Source organism: Lolium rigidum, chromosome 6 (assembly GCF_022539505.1).
Source record: "Lolium rigidum isolate FL_2022 chromosome 6, APGP_CSIRO_Lrig_0.1, whole genome shotgun sequence".
Taxonomy (NCBI): domain Eukaryota; kingdom Viridiplantae; phylum Streptophyta; class Magnoliopsida; order Poales; family Poaceae; genus Lolium; species Lolium rigidum.
Window position 1 is genome coordinate 289,704,407 of NC_061513.1, and position 13,699 is coordinate 289,718,105.

Genomic DNA, 13,699 nt, shown 5'->3' on the forward strand with positions numbered 1-13,699 from the left:
GGAGGTCTCGCGATGGCGAGAGGACCACAACGTCAGCGGCGGCGTCCTCCGACGACGCAACGAGGCCGTGAAAGCACATGCGAAACCGTCGGGCCGTGTCCTATGCTGCCGCACCGCTTGTTGGCGTCTCGACGTCGGTGGCAGGCGTCGAGAGTGGTCGCAAATCGTCGATCCTGGGATGGCGGTGGAGCGGGGGGGGGGAAGATGTGTGCGAGGGGGCTGTGTTTTAGGAGGCAGACACGCGGGCCAGGGGAGAACAAGAGAGGACGCGAGAGGCCAGCCCCTGGTGTCCACGGCAACGCAAACGAGCCCAGATTTGTGCCGGATTTGGGTCGTCTCGGACGTCGCGGTCATCCATTTTACGAATGGATCCGCGATGGACCGCGTTTTGTTCGCTTTGACTCATCCGAACGCGCGGGCGTGGAATGAGTCGCCCCGTTGGACATAGCTAACCACGTAATTGAATTTTCTTGATTTATTATTTTATTTGGCCTGAGCGCTCACATAAGAGTCTCCCTTTTTTTTTTGAACAAGGAGAGGCCCAAGGGCCTGGACACATTCACATTCATTAGATCAGCAGTACATGTACAAATGCAGGAAGGACCTTACAAAGAAAGCTGCAAACAAACCAGTCCCTACTTTTAACAGAAAAGACCCTACAAAAATATTGCAAAAAGCCATCGGGTCCCCTATCACCGCTTACACACAAGGAGTACAGAGCACGGCCATCTTCTCCGGTGCCGGGGACATCACCACTTGGCTCCGAGAAAACGGGGGACGCCGCCTCCCACTCCGCAGAGGGCCTCCACCTGGAGGTTGAACAAACGCCGGGAACCATCACCGGCGAAGAGGAAGGCCACCATAAGGCCAATTGAGTCGGCCGGCAAACTTTGGCCGCCGAGGATGTAGCACAATCATCTGTGTCTCTACTCCAGCGCTGTCGGATTCCGAACCAGAGCTTATCAGCACGGCTTCCCTCCCCAACTCCACCATGGAGAGATGCAGAGAAGAGCATGGCTTCAGATCGATTCATAATCCAACAACATCAGGCCTCCAGTCTCCCATTTACATACCCTGATCCCGATCAAACGGGGCAGTGGGGGAAGCGGTTCTGGTGGGGCCAGTCTGCAGACCCATCGCCAAAAGGTGCTCATCCTCCGTTCCTTCGCCCGCGGCGGCGGCGGCGCCTCCCAAGACTCGATTTTTTCCCCTTCCCTGACTCACCTCACAGAGAGATCACGCGGCGGCCATGGAAGGAGAGGTGGCCCAGCTGGACAAGGAGGAGCTAGCATGTATCCTCATTCGTGCCATGTCCGCCGCGAAGAACGTCGGCGCCCAGCGCGACCGCCTCCTGCAGCTCCGCCGCCGGCTGCAGCTGCGGATCCCCGGAGACGAGGACGCGGCCAGGATCCAGGCGGATGTCGCCTCCGGCCTCCACAAGGTCTACTCCATGGGCCTTTTCCACGGCGCCTGCTACCTCGCGGACTGCCTCGAGATGGCTTCCGAGAACCGCGACCGCCTCTCCTTCAGCATCCCCGCCTTCGCCGTCATCCCCAATGAGCAGCTCTACGGCCTGCTGCGCCGGCAGTGGCACTCCCGGCGCCCGACCACCCTGGTCCAGGCCTTGGCCCGCATCGAGTCCGCCTACTACGCCGTCATGCTCCCCTTGGAACACCACCTCCCCCGCTGCATCGAGTTCCTCGTCGGCGTCCGGCCACCGTCCGTCACCCCCCAGACGATCGGAGTCATGACAGGCTACCCAGATGACCTGATAGCCGCCGCCAACGAGCACCTCCGCCGCCTCGCGAATAGACCGGAGGGCAAATTCCCCAACCCCGCCGCCGCCGCTGGCAAGTCCCCTCCGGAGGAAAGCAGCGTGGACGTGGACCTGGCGCTCACCTACCTCCATCGCTCCTGCTCCCTCACGAGCCTCGCCGTCAAGAACCTGGACGTCGCCATCGCCTTCATCTCCAGCTTCCTCGACCCGGACGAGGTCGCCAAAATCTCCAAATGGACCGACCAACATATATACTACACCTCTGAGGTACATACAGGAATTCTCTGCCTTATTTGCTACTACCAGATCTGTTCATCGATGTGCCCTGCAAAAGGAAAAAAAAAATCGAGCTTTCCAATTCATTCTCTTCACTTCATTGCAGGAGGGGCCTTATCCACCAGATGAAAGAAACTGCTTGAATTGTTGATCCAAGCCAACGTTGTCCAAGCTCCAATTTTACAGTTTCAGTTCAGTTCGGTCAGATAATCTGCTGCTACCATCTATGGTTCTTTTTCTGGACGGCCGTGGTGGTTATCCATGTTTAATCCCATCAGGATAATGCTGTAATGTCATACCTGCACCTTGTCGAACCGAATGGCAGCTAAATTGGCATTTTGGTCATGCTAATTTTTCCCAATCTTCTGTGATGCACTTCTCTTTTTCGATCGTAGAGCAGCAATCTACTAATAATGCGTGCACTCTGGTCTGGTTTTGAGTTTTCACAATCAAGGGACCTCATGAACGCGTTAATCTTGGCCGCTACTCTCAACTTGGGACTTACTCTCTGAACCTGCCGTTCCACGCTACTCTGAAACTATCAGGCACCACCAACATAGCATTGTTTAACAGGACATTACCACTCCAAAGTTATCAATCCAGGATGGAAACAACACATAACGGACAATCTGGATTGATTTTTTTTTTATCTCGATAAGGGTGTTTAATTAAACCTGTTTAAGGGTGTGTTTGGTTGAGCTGTGGATTCTGAAAAAAGCTGCTGTGAACTGTGAACTGTGAAAAAGCTGCTGTGAGATGTGAACTGTGGATTATCTGGAAGTTGTTTGGTTGTACCTACTGTGAACTGTGAGTTTGGTTAGAAATATCTGTAATGCCCTTGAGATACAAAGAGATTGTTTATATGCGAATTGATCGGAAAACATTGATATGTGCAGCACCAAGTGATATGTAAACACTAGGTCCGGAGAATATTTGTATTTTTTTCAGAAGAGCATCTCCAACGGGGCGTGATACGTCCAATTTGCATCACTATTTTGTATCATAATTTGCTGTTATTCATTGATATATTTCATATTGGGACACAATACTTATGTTATTTCATCTATTTTGCATGTTTCATCATCATTGGAGGATCAAACACCGGAGTCAGGATTCTGCTGGAAAAAGCACCGTCAGAACGCAATATTTCGGAAGATCAACTGTGGAAGGGAATTTCACGTAAATTCCTATTTTTCCAGATGACGGAGGGAGCCAGAAGAGGAAGAAGAGAGAAGCCACTGTGGGCCCAGACCATAGGGCGGCGCGGCCCATGGCCTGGCCGCGCCACCCTATGCTCTGGGGGCCCCACAGCCCCTTTCGCCTCCTTTTCTTCGCGTACTCCTTCGTCCCGAAAACCTAAGCCACAGAGGGTACCTCACGAAGGGTTACAGCCGCCTCTGCGGGGCGGAGAACACCAGAGAGAAAAGAGCTCTCCGGCGGGCAGGAATCCGCCGGGGAAATTCCCTCCCGGAGGGGGAAATCGACGCCATCGCCATCGTCATCGAGCGGGACATCATCTCCATCACCATCATCATCATCTTCACCATCTACACCGCCATCACCACCGCTGCACCTCGTCACCGCTGTAACAAATTGGGTTTGATCTTGATTGTTCGATAGGGGAAACTCTCCCGGTGTTATTCTATACTTGTTGTAGATGCTATTGAGTGAAACCATTGAACCAAGGTTTATGTTCAGATTGTTATTCATCATCATATCACCTCTGATTGTATTCCATATGATGTCTCGTGAGTAGTTCGTTTAGTTCTTGAGGACATGGGTGAAGTCTAAATGCTAGTAGTGAATTATGGTTGAGTAATATTCAATGTTATGATATTTAAGTTGTGGTGTCATTCTTCTAGTGGTGTCGTGTGAATGTCGACTACACGACACTTCACCATTTATGGGCCTAGGGGAGTGCATCTTGTATTCGGTTGCTAATTGCGGGGTTGCCGGAGTGACGTAAACCTAAGCCCCCGTTAGTATATCGATGCAGGAGGGATCGCAGGATCTCGCAGTTTAAGGCTGTGGTTAGATTTATCTTAATTACTTTCTTGTAGTTCCGGATGCTTGCAAGGGGTATAATCACAAGTATGTATTAGTCCTAGGAAGGGCGATGCATTAGCATAGGTTCACCCACACAACACTTATCAAAACAATGAAGATTATTTAGCTACATGAAGCGAAAGCACTAGACTAAAATCCCCGTGTGTCCTCAGGAACGTTTGGTCATTATAAGTAAACAAACCGGCTTGTCCTTTGTGCTAAAAAGGATTGGGCCACTCGCTGCAATTATTTCTCTCGCATTTTATTTACTTGTACTTTATTTATCTCGCTACATCAAAACCCCTTGAAAACTTGTTTGTGAGCATTTACAGTGAATCCTTCATCGAAACTACTGCCAACACCTTCTGCTCCTCGTTGGGATCGACATTCTTACTTATCGAAGATACTACGATATACCCCCTATACTTGTGGGTCATCAAGACTATTTTCTGGCGCCGTTGCCGGGGAGTGAAGCGCTATTGGTAAGTGGAATTGGTAAGGAAAACCTTTACTGTTTGTGCTGATTTTATTTCTGCCTGCTGCTATAAATCATTATGGAGAGATCTTCTCTTCAATTTCTATTTGGGAAATCTACTACTACTGCAACGGTAGTGGATGAAGCGCCAGGTGAGGAAGTAGTACCATATAAAATACCTATGAAAATTATTGAACGTGTTATGGATAACCGCTATGAAGGGGATGGAACTGTCCATCCTGGTGATCATTTACTGTTTTTGCATGAATTATGCGGGTTATTCAAATGTGCAGGTATTTCTATGAATGAAGTTAGAAAGAAACTATTCACTATATCGCTGTCTGGTAAAGCGGCGCACTGGTATAAATTGCTGAAGAATGGTGATTCTATTGATTGGGAGGACATTGTGCCTTTATTTTATTCCAAATTCTATCCTCCAAGTGAAATTCACAAAGATCGGAACCGCATATATAATTTTTGGCCTCATGATGGAGAGAGTATTGCCCAAGCTTGGGGGAGATTGAAGTCTTTAATGCTCAAATGCCCCATTCATGAGCTTCCTGGTAATGTTATTATTGATAATTTCTATGCAAGACTTTCTTTTCAAGACAAGACCTTGCTGGATACTTCTTGTTCTGGATCATTTACACGCAAGAATGAAGAGTTTAAAAGGGACCTTCTTGATCGGATCCAAGAAAATACTGAAGGATGGGAGAATGACAAAGATAGGGAATCAGGTATAATTTATGATTATAAATGCATTGAAGTTTTTATGGATACTGATGAATTTCGTAATATGAGTGCTACATATGGTCTTGATTCCCAAGTTGTTGCAAATCTTTATAAATCTTTTGCCTCTCATTATGAATTGCCTAAGAAGAATTTTGATAAGTATCATGAACCGTATAAAGATAAAATTGATTCATCTGTAAACAAATGTGTAGTGATTGAAACTGTTGATAATGTTATTCCCGAAGCTTATATTGAAAAAACTCCTTTCCCTGCTAAAATGAAGGAGTACTCTGTCATATCTAGTGCAGTTAATAAAAGTGAAAAGAAACCTAAAGAACCCGAAGAACAAATTAAAATTGAACCTCGCTCGTTGCAATAGTTAAAGATCTTGTGACTCGAAAATGTAGAGGATGGTCATATTGTTTTCTCGTGAAGATGCTTCTAATATTGTTTCACATCCTAATAAATCCAAACAAGTTAGTGTTCCTATGCTATCTCGTTAGAATTGGTGATCATTGCTATTATGGTTTATGTGATATTGGTGCAAGTGTTAGTGCTATTCCTTATGAGCTTTACACGGAGATTATGCACGAAATTGGTTCTTGTGAACTTGAAGATATTGATGTGGTTATTCATTTGGCTAATAGAGAAACTATTTCTCCAATTGGTATTGTTCGAGATGTGGAAGTTCTATGTGGTAAGATTAAATATCCTGCCGACTTTTTGGTACTTGGTTCCGTCGCTAGTGATCATTGTCCTATCATTTTTGGTAGACCTTTTCTAAATACTTGTGGAGCTATTATAGATTGTAAGAAAGAGAAAATTTTGACTAGATTTGCTGGTGAACCTTATGAATTTAACTTTTCTAAATTTACCAAAACTCCTTATAAAGTTGACTTGCCTAGTAATGATTTTAAAATGGAGCAGTGTGCATCTATTGTTCTTGTTCCTAATAATCCCTTGCAGCAACATTTGGAGAATAGTGAAACTGAAGCTTTTAGAAAAGAAAGAGATGAGCTTGAGGAAATTTTTCTTCGCCAACCTATTCTCAAGCATGATTTACCGGTGGAAGATTTGGGTACAACACCGCCACCGAAGGAAGATCCTGTTTTTGATCTAAAGCCTTTACTCGATAATCTTAAATATGCTCATATTTATGATAAGAAAATATATCCTCGTTATTATTAGCTCTAAGCTTTCAGAGATTGAGGAAGAAAGGTTATTGGAAATATTGAAGAAACACCGAGGAGCTATTGGCTATACACTTGATGATTTGAAAGGGATTTCTCCATCTATTTGCCAACATGCTATTAATATGGAAGAAGATGCAAAGCCTGTTGTTGAACATCAACGTCGTCTAATTCCGAAGATGAAAGAGGTGGTAAGGAACGAGGTATTAAAACTTCTTGAAGCTGGTATTATATATCCTATTGCTGATAGTAGATGGGTTAGTCATGTGCATTGCGTTCCTAAGAAAGGAGGAATGACTGTTGTGCCTAATGATAATGATGAGCTTATTCCTCAAAGAATAGTGGTAGGTTATAGAATGTGCATTGATTTTCGAAAAGTTAATAAAGTTACTAAGAAAGATCATTACCCTTTACCCTTTATTGATCAAATGCTAGAAAGGTTATCTAAAAATACTCATTTTTGTTTTCTTGATGGTTATTCTGGGTTTTCACAAATTGTCGTTAAAGCTAAAGATCAAGAGAAAACCACGTTTACTTGTCCTTATGGAACTTATGCTTATAGGCGTATGCCTTTTGGTTTATGTAATGCTCCTCGCTACTTTTCAAAGATGCATGTCTGCTATTTTTCATGGTTTTTGCGAAAGTATTGTAGAGGTGTTCATGGATGATTTTTCTGTCTATGGGAACTCTTTTGATCATTGCTTGCGAAACCTCGATAAAGTTTTGCGGAGATGTGAAGAAACTAACCTTGTTCTTAATTGGGAGAAATGCCACTTTATGGTTAATGAAGGAATTGTATTGGGACATAAAATTTCCGAGAGAGGTATTGAAGTTGATAGAGCTAAAGTTGAAGCAATTGAGAAGATGCCCTATCCAAGGGATGTTAAAGGTATCCGTAGTGTTCTTGGTCATGCTGGGTTTTATAGGAGATTTATTAAAGATTTCTCTAAAATTTCAAAGCCTCTTACTAATCTTCTTCAAAAAGATGTACCTTTTGTTTTTGATGATGATTGTAAGGAAGCTTTTGAAACTCTAAAGAAAGCTTTAACAACTGCTCCTGTAGTTGAACCTCCTGATTGGAATTTGCCTTTTGAAATTATGTGTGATGCTAGTGATTTTGCTGTAGGCGCTGTTCTTGGACAACGAGTAGATAAAAAATTAAATGTTATTCATTATGCTAGTAAGACTCTTGATGCTGCTCAAAGAAATTATGCTACAACTGAAAAGGAATTGTTAGCTGTAGTCTTTGCTTGTGATAAGTTTAGACCTTATATTGTTGATTCAAAAGTTACAATTCATACCGATCATGCCGCAATTAGATACCTTATGACAAAGAAAGATGCTAAGCCAAGGCTTATTAGATGGGTACTTCGTTGCAAGAATTTGATTTACATATTATAGATAGGAAAGGTGCTCGATAATCCTGTTGCTGATAATTTGTCTAGATTGGAAAATATTGCTTATGATCCTGTTCCCGTTAATGATAGTTTTCCAAATGAACAATTGGTCTGTAATAAAGGTGAGCTCGCGAGAGAGCCCTTTGTATGCGCATTATGCTAACTTTATTGTTTCGAAGTATTTGCCTCCAACCTTTTCAGCTCAAGCAAAGGAGGAAATTCTTTTATGACTTGAGGCATTATTTTTGGGATGACCCACACTTATATAAAGAAGGAGTAGATGGTATTATGCGAAGATGTGTTCCCGAATATGAACAACAGGAGATATTGAGTAAATGTCATGGTAGTGTTTATGGAGGACATCACGCCTGGAGATAGAACCGCGCAAAAGGTTCTACAATCAGGTTTTTATTGGCCAACACTCTTCAAAGATGCAAGGAAATTTATTTTATCTTGTGATGAATGTCAAAGAGTTGGTAATATCTCTAGACGCAATGAAATGCCTATGAATTATACTCTTGTTATTGAACCATTCGATTGTTGGGGATTCGACTTCATGGGTCCTTTCCCCGCTTCGTAAGGTAACACTCATATACTTGTCGTCGTTGATTATGTTACCAAATGGGTGGAAGCTATACCTACAAAGAGTGCTGATGGTGAGACCTCTATAAAAATGCTTGTAGATGTTATATTTCCTAGATTTGGAATACCTAGATATATTATGACTGATGGAGGTTCTCATTTTATTCATGGAGGTTTTAGAAAAACTCTTGCTAAGTATGGTATTAATCATAGAATTGCTTCTGCTTATCACCCTCAAACTAGTGGTCAAGTAGAATTATCAAATAGAGAGATTAAATCCATTTTAGGAAAGACTGTTAATAAATCTAGAAAGAATTGGGCTAGCAAATTGAAAGAAGCACTATGGGCTTATAGAACTGCTTATAAAAATCCTATGGGAATGTCACCTTATAAAATGGTTTATGGAAAAGCTTGTCATTTACCTTTAGAACTAGAGCACAAAGCTTATTGGGCTGTTAGAGAACTAAATAAAGATCCTAAATTAGCCGGTAATAAAAGATTGTTGCAATTAAGTTCTCTAGATGAATGGAGAAGTGAAGCTTATGAAAATGCTAAACTCTTTAAAGAAAAAGTTAAGAAGTGGCATGATAGAAGGATCATTAAAAGAGAATTTAATGTTGGAGATCAAGTTCTATTGTATCGGTCTCTGTCTTAGATTCTTTGCGTGGAAATTACTCTCGAAATGGGAAGGACCATATGTTATTGAGGAGGTATACCGTTCAGGAGCAATTAAAATTAGCTCTCTCCAAGGCAATGCCACACAAGTGGTGAATGGACAAAGACTCAAGCATTATATCTCGGGTGATTCTTATAATGTTGATGTTGATATTATTCAAGTGGAAACACCGGAGGCTTTCATCAAAGGACAAATCGACAGTCCGCTGTAACTCGGACTTTGAATAGGTAACGATGACAGGTAATAGAAAGTCCGCGTTTACCTTTCCGAACATTATTTCTGCTATTTTTAGAAAATATGAAAAATTACGGAATCGAAACGGAGTGGAAAGGACGCGCGAGGGCCCGTCACCACAGGCCGGCGCGGGCCCCACCCTGGCCGCGCCGACCTATGGTGACAGTCCCTCGGCGTCCCGTTTCCACTCGTTTTCGGCCTGGAACCTTCCTTTTGTCGTAAAAATATTTGCTATATAATCCCTCGGACCCCTGGAGGTCCGTAACATCGTGTTCTCGTCGTGTTTTGTTTCGAGCTGTTTTCTGCCAGATTTGTTTTGATCTAGAAGCACCATGGTCTCCAACAACAAGGACAAGGGACCTTTGGAGGAAAATATTCAAGACCCGGAACTGAAGGAAGAAGACGCAAGAGAGGATGAGGAAGAAGTGGGGGAAGCTCCGCAGGAACACCAGCGAGCCACCGTTGCAAGTATTGGCGTGATATCAAGTTCATCCGACATCAAGAGGAGTGCACGAATCGCTACCGGAGGAGCGGTTCCACGTCATTACTTGGCTCCAAGGACGTCTTCGCCGAGCAATTACAACCCTTACCGCAATCTAATCTATGATCGTCAAACTGAAGGGACTCCCAAGGTAGTGCTGCCAAGTAATTGGGATATAAATCGTTCTGACATTGCAGGAGAGATGAAATCTGAAGATGAAGGATGGGGAAACAACTCTAAGAGCTGGAATTCACCACCTGACATGATTATGAGCCGCGTTGATCACAACTCGGAACTGATTCGCAACCTCACATATGAGATTGAGGATTTAAAGGAGCTTATTAAGAAGCTTGTCGAGAAGAATCCATCACCATCATCACCGAAGGAGTAATTCATCATCGGTATTGGCATCCCCTTGGTTTGTTCCAAGCTTGGGGGAGTGCCGCGGTATCACATCATCACTACCTTTATCTTTTACTATCAAGTAGTGTCATATCATGAGTAGGGAAGTTATCATATAGGATAGTATGCAATGTGGAAGTATCTCTCTTAGTTGGTTATCTATGTATCCGTTGGTGTGAGTTATCGTTATGGAATATTAATGAGAAGTCTTATCATTTACTCTTTGCACACCTTATTTTAGTTTGCAATCTCCATTATATGATTACTCTTGACATGAGTATTGATATCACTTTGGGAGCATCAAGTAGATCTATTTGGTTTTGGCAAACTTAGCATTGGTCAATAGCAACAACACCATGATGTTTAAATAGAAGAGAGAAATACACTTAGATATATTACTCTATGCTAATGAGTTTAGTATTCTGAAGTTAAAATTGCTTGTGCTTATGAGAAAGATGCATGATTGTTTCTATCATTTGTATATTTGTTTGTTTTCCTCAACCTTTATGCTTGCTATTAAACCTTGCTAGCCAAAGACCTGTATCGAGAGGGAATGCTTCTCATACATCCATAACCTTATACCAAACCTATGCCATTTGTGTCCACCATACCTACCTACTACATGGTATTTTCTCGCCATTCCAAGTAAATACTTCATGTGCTACCTTTAAATTATTCAAACTACTACTCCTTATTTGTGTCAATGTTTTATAGCTCATGAGGAAGTATGTGGTGTTTTATCTTTCAATCTTGTTGGGCGGACTTTCACCAATGGACTAGCGGCACATCCGCTTATCCAATAATTTTGCAATAAGAGCTGGCAATGAGGTTCCCAGCCTCAATTAATAAGTTTCATTAATAATTCTCTTCACATGTTTTGCTCTGATTCATCAGTAAGCAACTTAATTTTGCAATAGACACTCCTCCATGGTATGTGAATGTTGGAAGGCACCCGAGGATTCGGTTAGCCATGGATTGAGAAAGCCAAGGTTGGGGGGAGTGTCATCCTAAAATAAAACTAAAATACATGTGTAAACAAAAGAGAAGGGGGATGATCTACCTTGCTGGTAGAGATGCCGTCCCTCATGGGAGCCGCTTTTGAAAGGTTCGTTTGGCAAGGGGGTTAGAGTGCCCGCTACCATTCGTTGACAACAACAAACACCGCTCAAAATCTTACTTTTATGCTCTTTATATGATTTCAAAACTTGAAAAGCTCTAGCACATGATTTAATCCCTGCTTCCTCTCGCGAAGGGCCTCGTCTTTTACTTTTATGTTGAGTCAGTACACCTATTTCCCTCTATCTCAAGCAAGCAATTGAGTTGTTGTGAACCAATCATTTATGCTATGATTCAGTTGATCATGTCTTTTATACTTTCTTGTTTAGTACCAATTTTATCTGGATGAATATAACTTTGAAGTTATCAATGATTATGAGGAGATTGTTATGATTGAATATGAAAGCCCAGCTATATAAATTCTAATATGAAAGCTTTGCTTAGAAGTACAATCCGTTAGTAGTTCTCTGACCAAGAACAAAGTTTGCCATCACCAATTATGATTTCTTATGCACCTTTACTTGTGATTTCTCTTTACTTATTTCAAGATGAGTTATATGAGGAAGTTGTTTACTAAAATGTCTTGTGTGAATGAATATGATGCTTCTTGTCCGTATTTTATTTATCGACTCTTCACTCCATAAACATGTGGTCTTGTTTATCGAGCTCAGTTTCGCTTGGGGACAAGCGAGGTCTAAGCTTGGGGGAGTTGATACGTCCAATTTGCATCACTATTTTGTATCATAATTTGTCTGTTATTCATTGATATATTTCATATTGGGACACAATACTTATGTTATTTCATCTATTTTGCATGTTTCATCATCATTGGAGGATCAAACACCGGAGTCGGGATTCTGCTGGAAAAGCACCGTCGAACGCAATATTTCGGAAGATCAACCGTGGAAGGGAATTTCACGTAAATTCCTATTTTTCCGGATGACGGAGGGAGCCGAAGGGGAAGAAGAGAGAAGCCATCGTGGCCCAGACCATAGGGCGGCGCGGCCCATGGCCTAGGCGCGCCACCCTATGCTCTGGGGGCCCCACAGCCCCTTTCGCCTCCTTTTCTTCGCGTACTCCTTCGTCCCGAAAACCTAAGCCATAGAGGGTACCTCACGAAGGGTTACAGCCGCCTCTGCGGGGCGGAGAACACCAGAGAGAAAAGAGCTCTCCGGCGGGCAGGAATCCGCCGGGGAAATTCCCTCCCGGAGGGGGAAATCGACGCCATCGCCATCGTCATCGAGCGGGACATCATCTCCATCACCATCATCATCATCTTCACCATCTACACCGCCATCACCACCGCTGCACCTCGTCACCGCTGTAACAAATTGGGTTTGATCTTGATTGTTCGATAGGGGAAACTCTCCCCGTGTTATTCTATACTTGTTGTAGATGCTATTGAGTGAAACCATTGAACCAAGGTTTATGTTCAGATTGTTATTCATCATCATATCACCTCTGATTGTATTCCATATGATGTCTCGTGAGTAGTTCGTTTAGTTCTTGAGGACATGGGTGAAGTCTAAATGCTAGTAGTGAATTATGGTTGAGTAATATTCAATGTTATGATATTTAAGTTGTGGTGTCATTCTTCTAGTGGTGTCGTGTGAACGTCGACTACACGACACTTCACCATTTATGGGCCTAGGGGAGTGCATCTTGTATTCGGTTGCTAATTGCGGGGTTGCCGGAGTGACGAAACCTAAGCCCCGTTAGTATATCGATGCGGGAGGGATCGCAGGATCTCGCAGTTTAAGGTTGTGGTTAGATTTATCTTAATTACTTTCTTGTAGTTGCGGATGCTTGCAAGGGGTATAATCACAAGTATGTATTAGTCCTAGGAAGGGCGATGCATTAGCATAGGTTCACCCACACAACACTTATCAAAACAATGAAGATTATTTAGCTACATGAAGCGAAAGCACTAGACTAAAATCCCCGTGTGTCCTCAGGAACGTTTGGTCATTATAAGTAAACAAACCGGCTTGTCCTTTGTGCTAAAAAGGATTGGGCCACTCGCTGCAATTATTTCTCTCGCATTTTATTTACTTGTACTTTATTTATCTGCTACATCAAAACCCCTTGAAAACTTGTTTGTGAGCATTTACAGTGAATCCTTCATCGAAACTACTGCCAACACCTTCTGCTCCTCGTTGGGATCGACATTCTTACTTATCGAAGATACTACGATATACCCCCTATACTTGTGGGCCATCAGGGCGACGCAAACGGACACGGAGCGACCGGCGCTGTCGAAAAATGCGCCTGCACCCAGGCCCAGCGGTCCGACGCATAGTGACCGGTTGTCCGCGGAGACGGAAACACGGCGCATATTTATGCCTCGGATGCGTCTCAGCGGACGTTGCGCGGTT

The 13,699-nt window shown here is 43.2% G+C and overlaps 1 protein-coding gene across 1 annotated transcript; it reads left to right on the top strand.

Moving 5' to 3' along the window:
- Positions 1 to 1,249: 1,249 nt before the first annotated feature.
- LOC124664342 lies at positions 1,250 to 2,398 on the top strand. Its single transcript, XM_047201883.1, has 2 exons — positions 1,250 to 2,044; positions 2,160 to 2,398. Exons 1-2 carry the CDS (start codon positions 1,250 to 1,252, stop codon positions 2,202 to 2,204), a joined length of 840 nt encoding a protein of 279 aa, XP_047057839.1. The 3' UTR covers positions 2,205 to 2,398.
- The last annotated feature ends 11,301 nt before the right edge of the window (positions 2,399 to 13,699 follow it).